The sequence below is a fragment of the Halichoerus grypus genome, chromosome 14 (assembly GCF_964656455.1).
Source record: "Halichoerus grypus chromosome 14, mHalGry1.hap1.1, whole genome shotgun sequence".
Classification (NCBI taxonomy): Eukaryota; Metazoa; Chordata; class Mammalia; order Carnivora; family Phocidae; genus Halichoerus; species Halichoerus grypus.
In genome coordinates, this window is record NC_135725.1 from 93,166,971 (window position 1) to 93,180,520 (window position 13,550).

General features: G+C 65.9%; 2 protein-coding genes across 6 annotated transcripts; both read right to left on the reverse strand.

The window, feature by feature from the left end:
- Positions 1-411: 411 nt before the first annotated feature.
- Positions 412-6,477, reverse strand: FUT7 (fucosyltransferase 7). 2 transcript variants are annotated; one of them, XM_078062064.1, is made up of 4 exons: positions 4,435-6,476; positions 2,900-3,429; positions 2,120-2,260; positions 412-2,027 (listed from the first exon to the last, which is right to left on the reverse strand). In XM_078062064.1, the coding sequence occupies exons 3-4, from the start codon at positions 2,130-2,132 to the stop codon at positions 1,012-1,014; spliced, it is 1,029 nt and encodes a 342-aa protein (XP_077918190.1). In that variant the 5' UTR covers positions 2,133-2,260; positions 2,900-3,429; positions 4,435-6,476; the 3' UTR covers positions 412-1,011. The 2 variants fall into 2 exon arrangements, with proteins under 2 accessions (XP_077918190.1, XP_077918191.1); XM_078062065.1 differs by having other exon boundaries at positions 2,120-2,190; positions 2,900-6,477.
- Positions 6,478-7,446: 969 nt separating this feature from the next.
- On the reverse strand, positions 7,447-13,332 carry NPDC1 (neural proliferation, differentiation and control 1). 4 transcript variants are annotated; one of them, XM_036073222.2, is made up of 9 exons: positions 13,024-13,332; positions 10,186-10,332; positions 8,961-9,098; positions 8,686-8,868; positions 8,544-8,610; positions 8,383-8,467; positions 8,230-8,309; positions 7,964-8,060; positions 7,447-7,843 (listed from the first exon to the last, which is right to left on the reverse strand). In XM_036073222.2, the coding sequence occupies exons 1-9, from the start codon at positions 13,133-13,135 to the stop codon at positions 7,775-7,777; spliced, it is 978 nt and encodes a 325-aa protein (XP_035929115.1). In that variant the 5' UTR covers positions 13,136-13,332; the 3' UTR covers positions 7,447-7,774. The 4 variants fall into 4 exon arrangements, with proteins under 4 accessions (XP_035929115.1, XP_035929117.1, XP_035929114.1 ...); XM_036073224.2 differs by having other exon boundaries at positions 8,698-8,868; positions 13,024-13,323; XM_036073221.2 differs by having other exon boundaries at positions 8,686-8,871; positions 13,024-13,315.
- Positions 13,333-13,550: the final 218 nt, after the last annotated feature.

Below are 13,550 nucleotides of genomic sequence, written 5' to 3' on the forward strand. Positions count from 1 at the left end.
GCTGCAGCAGCATGCTCGGGACCCCCTGCCGCCCGTGTGGTCACCAGCCACCGGGCAGAGCCAGCCCTACGCCACCGAGCAGATCCTGCCACATGCCAGACACCCTCCCAGGGCCTTCAAGACGAGGCATCTTTGACGTCCCCAGCCAGGTTTCAGACCTCGGCACCCCCTACTCTCCACCCATCTCGGCCTTTTGGGGGTCAGGAAAGGCTCCCCGGTGCCGTGCCGTTCATTTAGCAGGGGCCGAAGGAAGATGGCAGGCCCCGCAGTGTGGGGGAGGGTCTCTCAAGCACGGGGAGCCCAGAGGCCTTGAGGAGGAGCCGTGGGATCCCATCAGGACAAGGAGGCCTGTGTGGCAGGGGGATGAAGCGGCAGGGGGAGGGCAGGCAGGCCAAGACTCAGCGCGCGCCCTTCTCGTCCTCCCTTTCTTTATTGACCACTGCCCCTCCCAGAGCCGACTGCAGCCTGCAAGGCCAACAGCCTGGCTTGCTTGTCACGGTGTCCACAGGGCCTGGCTCCAGCACGGTGGAGGGTGTGGGTGATGACCTGCACGGCCCAAGCCAAGGGACCTCGGTGACAGAGGAGGTCTGGGGGCCCAGTTTTTTCCCCTACAGACTGCAGGAGGGCCCTGCCTCTGGCCTCTCCCAGCCCGTGTCTGGGACAGAGGATCCCCCTGGGATTTTATCAAGGTGGGGAGGGAGGTCCTCAGAGGTCCTTGGGAGCCTATATCTTCGATCAACTAGCAACATGCACCCCCAGTAACTCCCCGCTCTCACCTTCACCCCCGAATGCCTCTGCTCCAATGCCCACCAGCCTCCTTCTCCAGGCAGCCTGCCCAGACCAGCCCACTCCCCCCGACCCTTGCTTTCCAGCCTCCAACCCCGGCCTCTGCACTAACCTGATGGTGGCCTGTCGGGGCCGGATGCCTGGTGGTTTGATTTCAACACCCAGCTTTCCACCCACACCACCGGCGCCCAGCCACCCTCCTCTGCCTCCTCCTCTGGCCAGAGCTCAGGCTTGGAACCAGCCCTTGAGGTCCTGGTAGACCTGGCCGCGAGGCAGGCGGGGGTACTGAGCGCAGATGGCACAGAAGCGCTCCCTCCAGTCCCCAAACAGCCGCACACGGAGCCGGTCTCGCCAGGCAAAGTAGCGCCGGTAGCGGCTCTCGTTCATGCCAACCAGGAAAGAGGCCAGCTCCTGGGCGGTGCCGAAGTCGTCCACGTGCACGAAGGCATCGGCGGGTGCGAAGGCCTCGTACGTGGCCCTCGGGGGCCCCAGCACCACAGGGACGGTCCCGGCTGCCAGCGCGTTGCGCCAGAACTTCTCGGTGATGTAGTCTCGGTGCTGCGAGTTCTCGAAAGACAAGTAGAAGAGGTACCGGGCCACGGTGGGCAGCAAGCAGTTGGCACAGAGCGGCTTCCCGTTAGCACGGCCGAACACATCCACCTGCAGGTGAGGCGCCAGCTGCCGGTACAGCTGCACGCGCCGCTGCCGCTCCTGGAAGTTGCTGACCACCCAGGCTGCCACCCCCTTCTTGGCCGGCAGCGGCGGTGCGGGCCCCGCGTGAGGCTCCAGACGGCCGTAGGGCACGAAGATATCGGAGTCTCGCCGGTAGCTCAGCACCCAGTTAAAGATGCCGCCGAGGCGCCCAAGGCCGTGGGTGTGGCTGGGCGACTCCATGGAGGCCCACACCCAGGGCTGCCCACGCGGCCGGCGGGCCAGGGGCAGGCGAGCCCGCTGGGTCTGCAGCTCACGGTGGTGGAAGACCACAGCGTCCGCGATGGCCAGCAGGCTGTGGTTGGTACTCAGGTGGCAGTGGGCCACCCCGTAGCTGATACAGGTGTTTCTGGGCAGCTCTGGGGGCTGGTCGGTGAAGGGCCAGTGCCAGATGAGGATGGTGAGCGTGGGTGGGGGCGCAGGGCCTGGCACAGGGGCCACCCCGAGTAGCCTCAGGAGCCACAGGGCGGGAAGCAGGGTGGCTCCAGCCAGGGCCCCCAAGGCCCGAAGCCTCCAGGAGGGGCCGCACCCTACACAGGACATAGGAAGAGCCGCTGTCTTCCCAGGGTTGCCCTCGGGCCCATCCTCCCAGCCCGTGTCTCCCCGAAGACCAGACACTCACCAGCATTATTCATCCGCAGCGCCCAGAATTAGCCGCCCGGGACACCGGAGGATCTCAAATCACAACAGCCACTAGGCAGAAATGCCTGCAATCACAGCTGAACCCCACGCTCAGCCCGACCTGGAGGCGCTGCCCTTTCATCTGCCCGAGATGAGATGAGAGACCGCCCACGATCTTCCTGCCCCTGCCCCGCCCCTGCCCCCCACCCCCCCGCCCTGGAGGTGACCTTTGGCATCAACCACCATTCTCACCCCACCTCCCACTCTAATCCTCTGGCTGCTGAGGGTAGGAGGGGCACCATCCCCAGCCCAGTGTCATGGCCCCACACCCCGGCTGGGCTCCGAGAGGCCTGGGGATGACCAGCTGGGCAGGCAAGTCGAGGACACGCTGTCCCAGGTGGAGGTGGCCCCTGGACATAGGGACCCAGTCCCTGCCAGCCACCAGGCCCGGAAGGCAGGGCACACTTCCCCTGGCGGCGGCGCCGAGCCCCAGGCCAGCCGTTCCCCTCCTGTGGTGGCATCAGCCACTTCCCCTGCTCAACGCCCGCTCGTGCCGCTCCCAGACCCTCGGGCTGCAGATGTGCTGTGCTCAGCTCTCCGCCAGGAGGCTGAGGTTTCTCCCTTGCCTCCTAAGTGGGCTACCCCCCCCACCTCACCCCTGCCACCTCTAGGACACCATGTCCTAGAACCCAGGTCCCCAGCGGGGGGGTCTCGGTCCCGGGGTCCCAGGAGTGCCAGTCCCAGGGTGGGCTGCAGGGCCCACTGTGCTTTCTTTCCTCACCCGAGGACACGTGTCCACAGAAGTCCCGGGGTCCTGGCCGGCCTGGGAAGAGCTGCTGCTCCTGAGGAGCGGGGATGTGGGCAGGGGCCTGCCCTCAGGGACTCCAGGCCTCCTCCTCCAGGCCCAGGGTGGGGGGTGGGGACAGAGGGGGCTTTCCAGAGTGGAAAGGGAAGGAGTCGTTGTGTCCCTGACTCTGGCAGGTAGGGGGCTGGTGCCTGCTCCAGCAAAAAGAAGGCAGAAGTCCAGAGGCCTCCTCCTTTCCCCTCCCCTCCCCTCTGACCAGCCCTGGGGGCCCAGGCCTGGAGGTCAAGTTCCTTCCCCTTCTGCTCCAGTTCCTCTGAGCTGCAGATACGGTAAGTCAGCATGATCAGACTTCCCTGAGCTCTGGCCTGCTCCCCACTCAGCCGAGCTGGTGCCCCGTCAGCTTCCTTCCCCCAGGCTGGACCCTTCTTGGTCCTGGAGGTGGCAGGGCAAGGACTGGCTCTCACACTCAGCATCTGGAGGCCTTGGGCCGCTCACGTTCTTGAAGTCTGGGGGATGGGGGTCATGGAAGGAGGAGCAAACAGGAACCACGGCCTGGGTCACCTGCCCCTCGCCATCCTTAGGGTCTTCCACCACCACCCTGTGGTCCCCCTCCTGCTTCACCCTTGGGCGCCTGGGGCTGCTGGCCTCCCCCAGCTCCTGCCCCTCAGTGAGGACCAGACTGCCATCCTGGTGGAGCCAGGGGGCTGGCATTGCACCCCCGAGGAGACAGGGGCCAGGGTAGGAGAGGAGGAGTGGGGCATCTCTGAGGCTCCCCAGCCCCTGCAAAACCTCCGAGCTGTGCCGGGGAGCTTTGCGTAATATCCAAGGAGGGAAGAGAGGCCGTAGGATCTGGCGGAAACCATCTGGTGGTGTGTTGTAGATGCAGCCGCCAGGCCTGACTCCCAGCTGGGGGGCACCAGGGCCTGACCAGAGCCAGCGGCTATGGCCAGCCCTCGCCCTTTCAGCGGCCCGAAGACTAGGGAGGTGACCACAGTGGCACTGGGCCTTTGGCCCCACCCTGGCATCTCTTCTCTGGCAGGGGGACCGCAGAGGAGCCACGCCCTGGCTTCCGGCCTTACTTCAGCCCACCTCTCCGTGGGGCGGGCACCCAGCAGGTGGTGAAGTGTGCGGGAAGGAGCTGATCCCGTTTCTGGCTGCCAGCGCCCCTACCCTTCCTGTTTGCACGGCCAGGCTGGCCAGGGCCCCTGCCACAGGCCTTACCCGTACCCACAGACTGCTCCCTTCCTGGGTGGATTCGAAGGAGCCTCCCCCTCCTCTGCCCTGGCTCTGCTGCCCCCCCCACCCCGGTCAAACGCCTGCCAGCTTGGGTTGGCAACCACAGGGGCCCTGTCGTGGGAACATGCTGGCTGGGAAATGGGGCCCCGAGATTTGGCCCAGAAACAGGTCAGAGTGAGAGGCTCTCAGAGGAAAGCGAAGAAGGTGAGACTGCATGAGTCAAAGGGAAAGAGGGGGCCTCAACCTTCCGTCTCACCCCAGGCCCTGTGACTCACTGGGACGCAGGTGGGCACCCAGGTCTAGCTCCATAGCCTGTGAGCATCTCGGAATCAGGAGCGCAGCCGAGCCCTCAAGGCTGCTGCGGGGCCAGCCTCCTGGGGGGCACCTGCGGAAGGAGCCTCAAACCAGATGGAGGCCAGGCCACTGGCCTGCTGACCGCCTCCCACTTGCAGACAACAGCACCTAGGGCCACCTGGCCTTAGCCCCAGCCTGGGGGTGCCTCAGGGAGAGAGGGCCAGAGCCTAGCTGCCCACCCGCCCCAAGCGTGAGCTTGAGCGAGGCGGAGTCCATAGGTGCGCCCAGCAGGCCCCCTGGAGGCTGAGCTCCAAAGCCACGTGGCTCCTGCAGAGGGAGCCCGCGCACTCGGCTGTGAAGGACGAGAGGAGCCCGGGGTTCAGGGGACGCGTTGGGAAGGTGGGTGCAGGGAGCACAGGTGGCCCATGAGCTCCCAGGTCAGGGGTGTAGCGCGAGGGCTGTGCGGGGAGCCAGCTGCAGCCAGTGGCGGGACGGGCGGCTGCCTGGAGCAGCAGGGGACACCGGTGCCGGCCAGCCGTGCAGCGCCTGCTCTCCCGCCCCTTCCCTTCCTGCCCAGGCCAGGGGGCACGTTCACATCCTTATCCGGAAGTGAACGGCTGCAGGAGCTCTGTGCCCTGAACCTGAGTTTGGCTCGGCTCTTTCCGTTCTGCACGCCACGTGCTCTGGTGGGCGGCACACCTGGTGTGGGGGTGTCGCTGGGGGACTGGGAAGCCAGGACCAGCCCAGCCAGCGACCCAGGCTGACGGGGAAGTGTGTCCGACCTGCAGGAGGAGAGCACCACTTCCTCGAGTCTGCAGATGGAAAGGTTCCCACCTCCTAGGGTCGTGGCTAAGGGCCCACAGCACCCCACATTCTGTGCCCAGCGTGGTCTGACCCCCAGGGTCTCGCAAACTCCAAACAGATGAGTGTCCCCTCAGGGTCTATGCTGGGCTGTGGGAATGTCACCCTTTGTCATCTATGCTCAGACAGGATGCCAAGCCGGGGAAGGTTGGCTAAGGGGCTGAAGCATGGGTGGGCTCCGAGGGCAGAGACAAGATCAGCTTCTTGTACCAAGAAGGTTGCTCTTGGGCCGGGGCCCTTGGGACGGCGGCGGGAACGGCAGCAGGGGGCTCTGAGGCTACCGGTGGTGTGGAGAAAGGTAATGGGCCCCTTGCCCAGGATTGGGGTCTGCAGGGGTCCCTGTGGAAATAGGGCTTCCCTGGACCCTAGGCCCCTGCCTCAGGGCAGCCCACAGCACTCTGGGCCTATGGGAGAAATTGTGGTTGTAGAAGTTTAGAGAAAAGCAGGGCCTGGCTCTGAGCTAGCCTGAGGCCGATGGAAGCCAAAGGAAGCAGGTGGGGAGTGGGCTGCTGAGCTGCTTAGGGCCCTGTGCCAGGTAAGCCGGCTGAGGGAGACCCCACTGCCTGGAGGAGCCCAGCCCCTGCCCTCCCTTCCCTGGCCCAGACATGCCCATCCTGCCTCACTGCAGCTGCTCCGGAAGGGGGCCCTCCTGCCTGGGGCCCCAGGAACTAGGCAGCCAGCAAGGGCCCCAGGGACAGGTTGGGAACCTCTGAGGAGCTAGAAAAGACCGGGTGCCCGCTCTCTGCCCAGGTCAGGCCCACGGGAAGTGCAAAACACAAGCGTCTTGACGCCGGGCCTGACCCAAGATATCAAGGGGAACCTCTATGTGGGCGCCAGCCGGCAAGCCAGACTGCCTGGGCCTTCTTGAGTGAGGCTCGGACTGCTCCATGCCCCATTTCCTCCATGGCTACCTTCCCTTCTGGCACAGATTAAATGAGAGTGGACAGGTGATCCTCACTGGCCTGCCCTCACCTTGCACAGGTTCCCAGCTCCCATGCCTCCTGCCATCCCCCACACCAGTGCACAGAAGGGAAACTGAGGCTCCCAGCTGAGGGCCAGCCCAAGTCGGGGTAGAGGGGAGGGACTTCCCAGTCTGGATGGGCCCTGGCCCTAGAGATGGACTGTTTTAGGACAAGCCATTCAATCCAAGCAGGGGCAAACCCATTTCCCCCGGCCCAGCCCACCGGTCTCTCCTCAGGAACCCAAATGGACCTTGTTTTCTCCTCTCAGGGCTGCCCCCATCTATCCGGGGGCCCGAAGTTCAGTATTCTCTGGACCCCCACCCCCCAGGAACCACCAAGGGGCTTCTGCATCTGACCCTTTCCCCTCCCCAGCCTCAGTGGGGCAGGCTGGTCCCACCCCTGCACTCCATCCGCAGCAGGCCCTGCTGCTCCCTGGGCCCCAAAAACCCCTCTCCCCACCCAGCCTCTGCACCGGTGACCACACAGGGCAGCTCCCTGCTCTGAAGGTCAATCTTCTCTTCCACCGGCCTCCCTGCTCCTGGTCAGTGGCTGGGGTGAGCCGCGACACAGTTCCTGACATTCAGGGTCCCTGCTGCCCTCTCTCCTCGCCCAGCCCACCCTGGTCTACAAGCCTGTGTGGAGCCTGCGTCCCTCAGATCCCTCTGCCCCACATATGCTGCAGGGGCCCAGGGGCCTCTGTGGTTCCCATCACAAACCCACACTCAGGGCCTGCATCCTGTTCTTCCCCGCCTTCCGGCCCAGGTGGACAGGAGCAGAAATGGATGTTGGGTGCCCACTGCCCTCACACCCCTGCTCTTTTCAGCATACACGGAATGGGACCTTTTGGGGAGTGGTACCAACTCCAGACCAGCCTGGCCCTATACTTCACTGCTCCCCTCCCCTCCTTGAGACAGAAGTTTCAGTAGGGGTGAGGCTTACGGGAGGAAAAGAGTAGGGGTGCTCTTGTGTTGATAGAAAAATAAAGGCTCTCTTCCCCAGCAGGGGGTGAGAAGTCCTTTCAGAGCAGGAGCGGGGGTGGGGGGCCCAGACATGCACCCCACGCCCCCCGTCTCTGGGAGTGTAGGAGGAAGCCCCAGGCCTCGGCTACAGGGTCCACCCACCGTGGCCCCAAGTGGTGGGACGGAGGTCAGTCTCCAGTACACCCAGATGACTGGTTTGAAATGTACTTTAATTGGTTTTGTTTCCAGGATTCCTCATCCACGCCTGGTCTCAGGGCTCTCCCTATCCCCCCATTTGAGGGTTCAGACTCAAGAGGACAGGTGCAAGAAGAAAGAGAAGATCCCTGGCAGAAGGGGGTTGAGTCTCCTCAATAAGGGGTTCCCGCCCCCACCCCCACCCTCGTGCCCTGGCCCAGCCACAAGCACGCCCACTGTCAGAACACGGGCTCTTTAATGGGAAACGCTGCGCCCTGCCCCCCCCGACCCCCCCCCCCCCCGTGGGCCATGCAGTCGGGGAGAAGGGAGCGGCAGCCTTCAGGTCACTGCGGCAAGGGCGCGGACAGCGAGGAGTGGTCGAACAGCGGGTTCCGGACCTCCATCTCTCCGGTCTGTGAAGGCCGGGGTCAGGCCGGCGGCGGTGGGGGCGCACGGGGGAGTCCCCACCCCGCCCGCCCCCACCGCCGCCCCCTCCCCGCCGCCCGGCCTAGGGCTCCTGCCGCAGGACTCACCGGGGCCAGGCCCGGGCACTCGTACACCGTGAAATCACCGTCTTCGTTCTCCTCGTCTGAGGACAAGGACTCCAGCTCCTGGGGCGGCTCTTTATGCCTGAGTAGGGGGCGGGATCGCTAGGTCCTCCCACACCCTCCAGGTGCCAGTGGCCCGCTCGGCGCACCTCGGCCCAGAGCCCGGGGCGGTGGGTGGGCGGGCGGAGCACGGGGCGCGGCGCCCGGGTGGGGCGGCCCGGGGGGGAGTGGGCGGGCTGGGGGCCTCTCACCGCTCCAGGCACCGCATCTGCTGTCTCTGGTGCTGGTAGTGGTACATCTCGGCGCTGTGAGCCAGCCTCTGGTCGCCGGGCTGCGCGGGGAGAGGGCGGGGGTCAGGCCGCGGAGGCGAGGGCGGGGGGCGGGGCCGGGGCGGGGCCACGCACCGAGATCCCGGGCGTTGCGGGGGAGCCGGGCGCCTGCGGGGCCGCGTAGTCGGCCTTCTGGGTCAGGCGGGCGTCTCGCTGCAGCCTGCGGGGAGTGGAGCCTGAGACCCGCGGAGTCGCCGCCCGCCGTCCCCCGTCCGCCTGGCCCGCCCCGCGCTCACCTGCACCAGCAGAGAGCCGCCACGGCGAGGGCGGCCGCGCCGGCTACCGAGCACGCCACGACGAGCACTGCGGGGAGGGGGTGCGGTGAGGGCGGCCTTCGGGGAGGGACCCTGCCTCCTGCCCACCGACAGACCGACAGACCTGCAGACCTACCGAGGGCGAGTCCGTCACCGCGCCCGCCCCGGGGCTCCAAGGGGGCCACGTGCACCGGCACAGACGACACGGGGGAGCCCAAGGAGGTGTGGGGCGTGGGTGCAGGGGCTCCCCGAGTGGAGGGGGGCCCCAGGTTGGGGCCCTGGCGGCGCTCTGAGAGCCCCAGGGTGGCTGCTGCAGAGAGAAGGCAGGTTAGAACACTAGGACCAGCTCGGGGGTCAAAAGTGGTAGGGAGGCCCCGAGGGGAATGGGCTGGGTCTCACCCGGCTCCAGCTGCCGCTGTCGGGCTTCAGGCTGGGGCTGGGCACTGAGCGGGGAGTGCCGTGGTGGTTCCTGCCGGGCCAGCTCCTGGGCCAGCAGGTCAATCTCATCTTCCAGTCGGGGCCTGGGCAGGCTCTCCCCTGGAGAGGATGAGGGGCCATCAGGTGGGGAGGCCCCCAGCCCCGCCCTGGTAACACCAGCTGCAGGTGGCCCTCCAGAGGAGGTGAGGCCCATCCAGGAGCCAGATCCCCCCGGCCCAGGCCTCCTTCTCCCTCCAGGCCTGCAGTCCCTGGCCATCCTGAGTTGCCTTGGTGACGGCTGAAGGCAGTCCCTGTGAGCAGCAGCTTTCCCAGGGAAGTGGGGGCGGGAGCAAGGGAGTGGAGGTGTCAGGGGAATGCGCAAAGGCCAGGAGGAGAAGGGAAGGGGTGCCCCTCACCCTACCTGTTACCCATGCATCACTCACCCCTTTTCTACCAAAACAGGCAGTGACTCCTTAAGAAGAGGGGAGGGGCCCCATTCTTTCCCCCCCACCCCCACCAGTTAATCAGTAGGAACTGAGGGCAGCTGTTGGGACAGGGCTGGTGGCTGGGCCCCCCCTCCTTGTCCCTGCCACGGGCCCCACAGTCCAGACAGAGGCTCCAAGTAGACACTCCACACAGCAGGGAAAGAGCAGAGCACCTGCCACCTTCTAAAGCAGGCCTGTACATCTCCTTCCGCGGCCCCCCTCACTGCCAGGAATGTGTTTCTCCTCCAGGAAGGTCCTCCTGCCCCAGCAGACGTCAGCACCCCCAGCATCCCTCTGTAATGCCCCATCACACCTGAGGCCGTTCAACATCTGGCTGGCTGTCCAGACATTCTGGGCTCAGATCGCCGGGTGAGCCACACGGATTGCACAGGATGAGTGAGCCATGGAGAAAGAGGGCACACGGGGCAGGGGCCCAGGCAGCCCGGGGCGGGGGGCAGGGGATGGGAACTTTGACTCCTTCTCTCCTGGGATCACCCCAGCATTTCACACTGGACACCCCTTGCCCTGGTAGGGGCTAACTGCCCCACACCTCAGCCCGCTGCCAGGCTCTGGGCTGGTGCTATCTGGAAAGATCACCAGGCCACTCGGAGACATAAAAGTCTCCGGCACACCAATGAAGCTCAGCGGACCCAGGAGCTGAGGCTGAGGGGCAAAAATATCAGGGCAGGGGAGGGGGGGAAGCACATTCTTCTCTCCCGTACCCATAGGCCGGCGCTTCCTGGGCACACAGAGCCCTTGCTGGTCTTCCTGGAAGGGCTGAAGGCAGGGCCCACAGACATGCGCGCCTGGGGGGCACCGCGCCCGCCTCTTCAGGGCGCAATCTAGGCTCCCAGGACAGGCAGCTGCATCTAGGAAGGAAGCAGAAGGCAGAGCCGATCACCGCCCAGCTCGGCCCAGCCCCGGCACAGAGGCCGTACGGTCACTGCCCTGGCCACCCCTCCCCCACAGAGCTGACCCAGTCTGGCCTGGCTCCGGCCATTGTTCTGGGCAGGCCCTTCCTCCCAACAGCCACAGATCAGGACCAGGAAGACAAGCTGTCCCAACACTTATCGGAACTCCCCTGCCCCACCCACTCCCCAGAGTCCACTTTCCAGGCCTGAGCCAGCCCTGTGCGGAAGCTGTCCCTCACTGTCTGGGCAGCACCAGCTCTCCTGGCCAGGGCTGTGCAGCCCTGTAGGTCCTGCCTCCTGTCTCAACAGGCCCCGAGCAAGCCCTGGACCCTCCATCCAGGCTGGAAGCCCTAGAAGGTGGGGCCCAGGTCTCTCTCTGCCTCGGGGGCAGCATAAGATGCTGGCCACCCACCTCTCCCACCACCCCAGCGCTGCCCTGCAAGTCCCATCCTGTCATCCCACAGCCCTACAGCAGAGCTGGAAGATGGCACAGAACAAGGGAAGACAGTCCCTCCCCCCTGTGTCTGATCTCTGGCTTGTCTCCAGAGCACAGAGAAGCTGCTGAGCTGGGGAGTCCTAGAATGGGGTCAGCAAGTCTCACTTGCTTGAGATACAAAAGCCAGGCCAGGGTCACTCCCGCAGTCATGCTGCCAGGGACTGGGGAGTCCCTGGGACTTTGGGCCAGGCCCAGTCCCTGACTTTGGGCCCAAACTCTGGTGTCCTGTATAGATGGCCAATGGGTCCCATCCTGATGCTGGGGGATGGAAAGCAGTAGCGCTCTATGCCTCAGTTTCCCTTCTGGGATACAGAAGGTGAGTTGCCTCAAAACTAGGGAATGCCCTGAGGCCCAGGACACTGGCCCCAGTTACAGGGCAGCAGGGCCAGAGGACCCAGGAAGATACCCAGCAGGACTGTCGATCCTGGTTGGGGAGGCTGGGATGGGGTGTCTCTGGAGCACCAGGACTATTCCTCTCCACCTAGCCCCCACCCTACACTGCAGGAGGGCCACTGGGGCCCGAGCTACGTGGGGGATCAGGGAGTGCTGGCTCTGTCCTTCTCCAGACCTTGACGGGCCCGACTTGGTTTCCTTGGTGACCTGATACTCCCAGCCTCCTATGTGTAGGCAGGAAGGTCCCGCAGCCCCTGCAGCGGGCAGGCCGACTCCCATCCAGGGGACCCCCGTTCTGTACTACCTGGGTCAACAGGCACCAGTACCAGAGAGCTGGCCTGGGGCGTGGGCTAGTTAAATGTTAAGCCTGGGCCAGCACATCAGCCTGGACCCCAACCGCCAGCTGGGGTACCTGGGGAGTCAGGCAGTCCCTGCTGGTGCTGGGAACCCAGAGTGCGCAGGCCAAGGGTAGAGGCCTGAAGCCCCAAGTTGGCTCCAGGGTCTGGGTGCCAGAGGCCTCCCTACACTCCTAGTCCCCCAGCCTAGAAAGACAGGGCGGCTGCCTGGCTAATCCTGGGGTGCACTCCAGCCTCGGGGCGCAGGAAGAGATCCCAGGCACAGTGGCAGCTGGAGAGTGGCTGGCACCACACCCGGCTTCTGGGAGAGTTCATAATGCTAACGAGCAGCTGGGATGGCACCTGTCCACCCCAGGGACTCAGCGCAGAGGCTACTCTCCATTTCCTCAGGAGGCCCCACCCTGCATGTCTCAGAGCCAGGTTCTCTGCAGGCAGCCTCCATTTTCCTCGGTCAGCCATGCTCCGGCCTCCCGTCCAGGGGCGCTGTGTCCAGGAGGAAGCCTGGCCTGGTGTGGCCTCTTGAGGCCACACACACAGAACCACAAGGCCCAGGTTGGCATCCCAGCTGTGCCACGTACCAGTCACTTAACTTCTTTGTACCTCAGTTTTCTCATCTGTAAAATGGGCTAAGAATAGCATCTCTCCTATGTTGCTGCCAGAAGTGAGTGAATGTATGAGCATAGTCTCCCAGGTCAGCCCTGGGGTGGGGGTGCGTTTTGGATCCTGGGTTCCTGCAGACCTTTGCGCCTGGAGCTTCGGTGCCCAACTGGGAAGCAGGGCGGGTCTCCCAGGACCCTGGGCTCCTCAAGCTCTGTCCCTGGCGCATAAGAGGGCCCTCGAGGGCAGCGCCTCCTGCCTCCACTGAAGCCGCAACAAGCCCCTAAGCCTGGGACAATTCAGACTCCCCCACGGCAGCAAAGCAAGGTTCGTGCCCAACACCACCCGAGGCACGGGGACAGGCAGACCAGCACTGCGACCCCGACCCCAGGACAGACACGAGCAGCCTGGCCGCAGGCACCCGGCGCCAGGCCCGCACCCGCGGAGCCCACGAAGCGCACACACAGAGACGCGCACAGGACGGATTCCCAGCGGCGGGCGCACCCGGAGAGAACCCTCCTCAGACAGACACAGACACGCAGCAAGCCCACGGATCAGAGACAAAGACAAGACGCGCGTGAAGTTCAGGTTCGCCGCCAGGAACCCAGGAGGAGCCCCATCCGGCAGAGCCCTTCGGTGCCCGGGGCGCCGCGCCCTCCGGGCCGGGCCTGTTTACCCCATCCCGGGCGAGGCGGGGCCTGCGGCCCGGGCGAGGGCGGCGGCGGCGGGGAGGGTGACGGCGCCGCGCCGCCGGGCGATCCCGGGCCCCGGGGCGCCCCGCGGCCTGCGCTGGCCGCACTCGCTCACCCGGGCGGCCGGCGGAGGCACCGCGCAGGGCCGCGCCGAGGACGAGGCCGGAGAGCAGCAGCCGCAGCAGCCGCAGGTGTCGCGGGGAGGGCGGAGGGACGGGTGTCGCCATCCTTCAGCGCCGCCGCCGGGGCAGCATGGCACCGCGCGGCCCGGGGCTCGGCGCGGCCTGCGGGCGCCGCGTCGGGGAGGCGGCGGCGGAGGAGGGGGGCGCGGAGGCGGAGGAGGAAAGGAGGCGGCGGCGGCGCTGACGCTGCGGCAAAGGATCCGGGATCGAGGCGCGGCGGCGAGCGGCTCTTGGGGAGTGCGCCTGCGCGCTCCACCTGAGGGGGCGGGACGGCGCCTCCAGGTTGCGCCCCCTCCCCCTTCCTCGGGTTCGGATTCCACCTCCTCGCTCCAGGCCTCGGGGTGCCTCGACTCCTGTGGCCTCTGCTGCCGGAGACCTTCTCTGTTCTCTACATACCCGGCCCGGCCTGGGGTGCGCTTCCCCGGGATACACTTTTCCCTCGGGATCCCACCCAACCCCC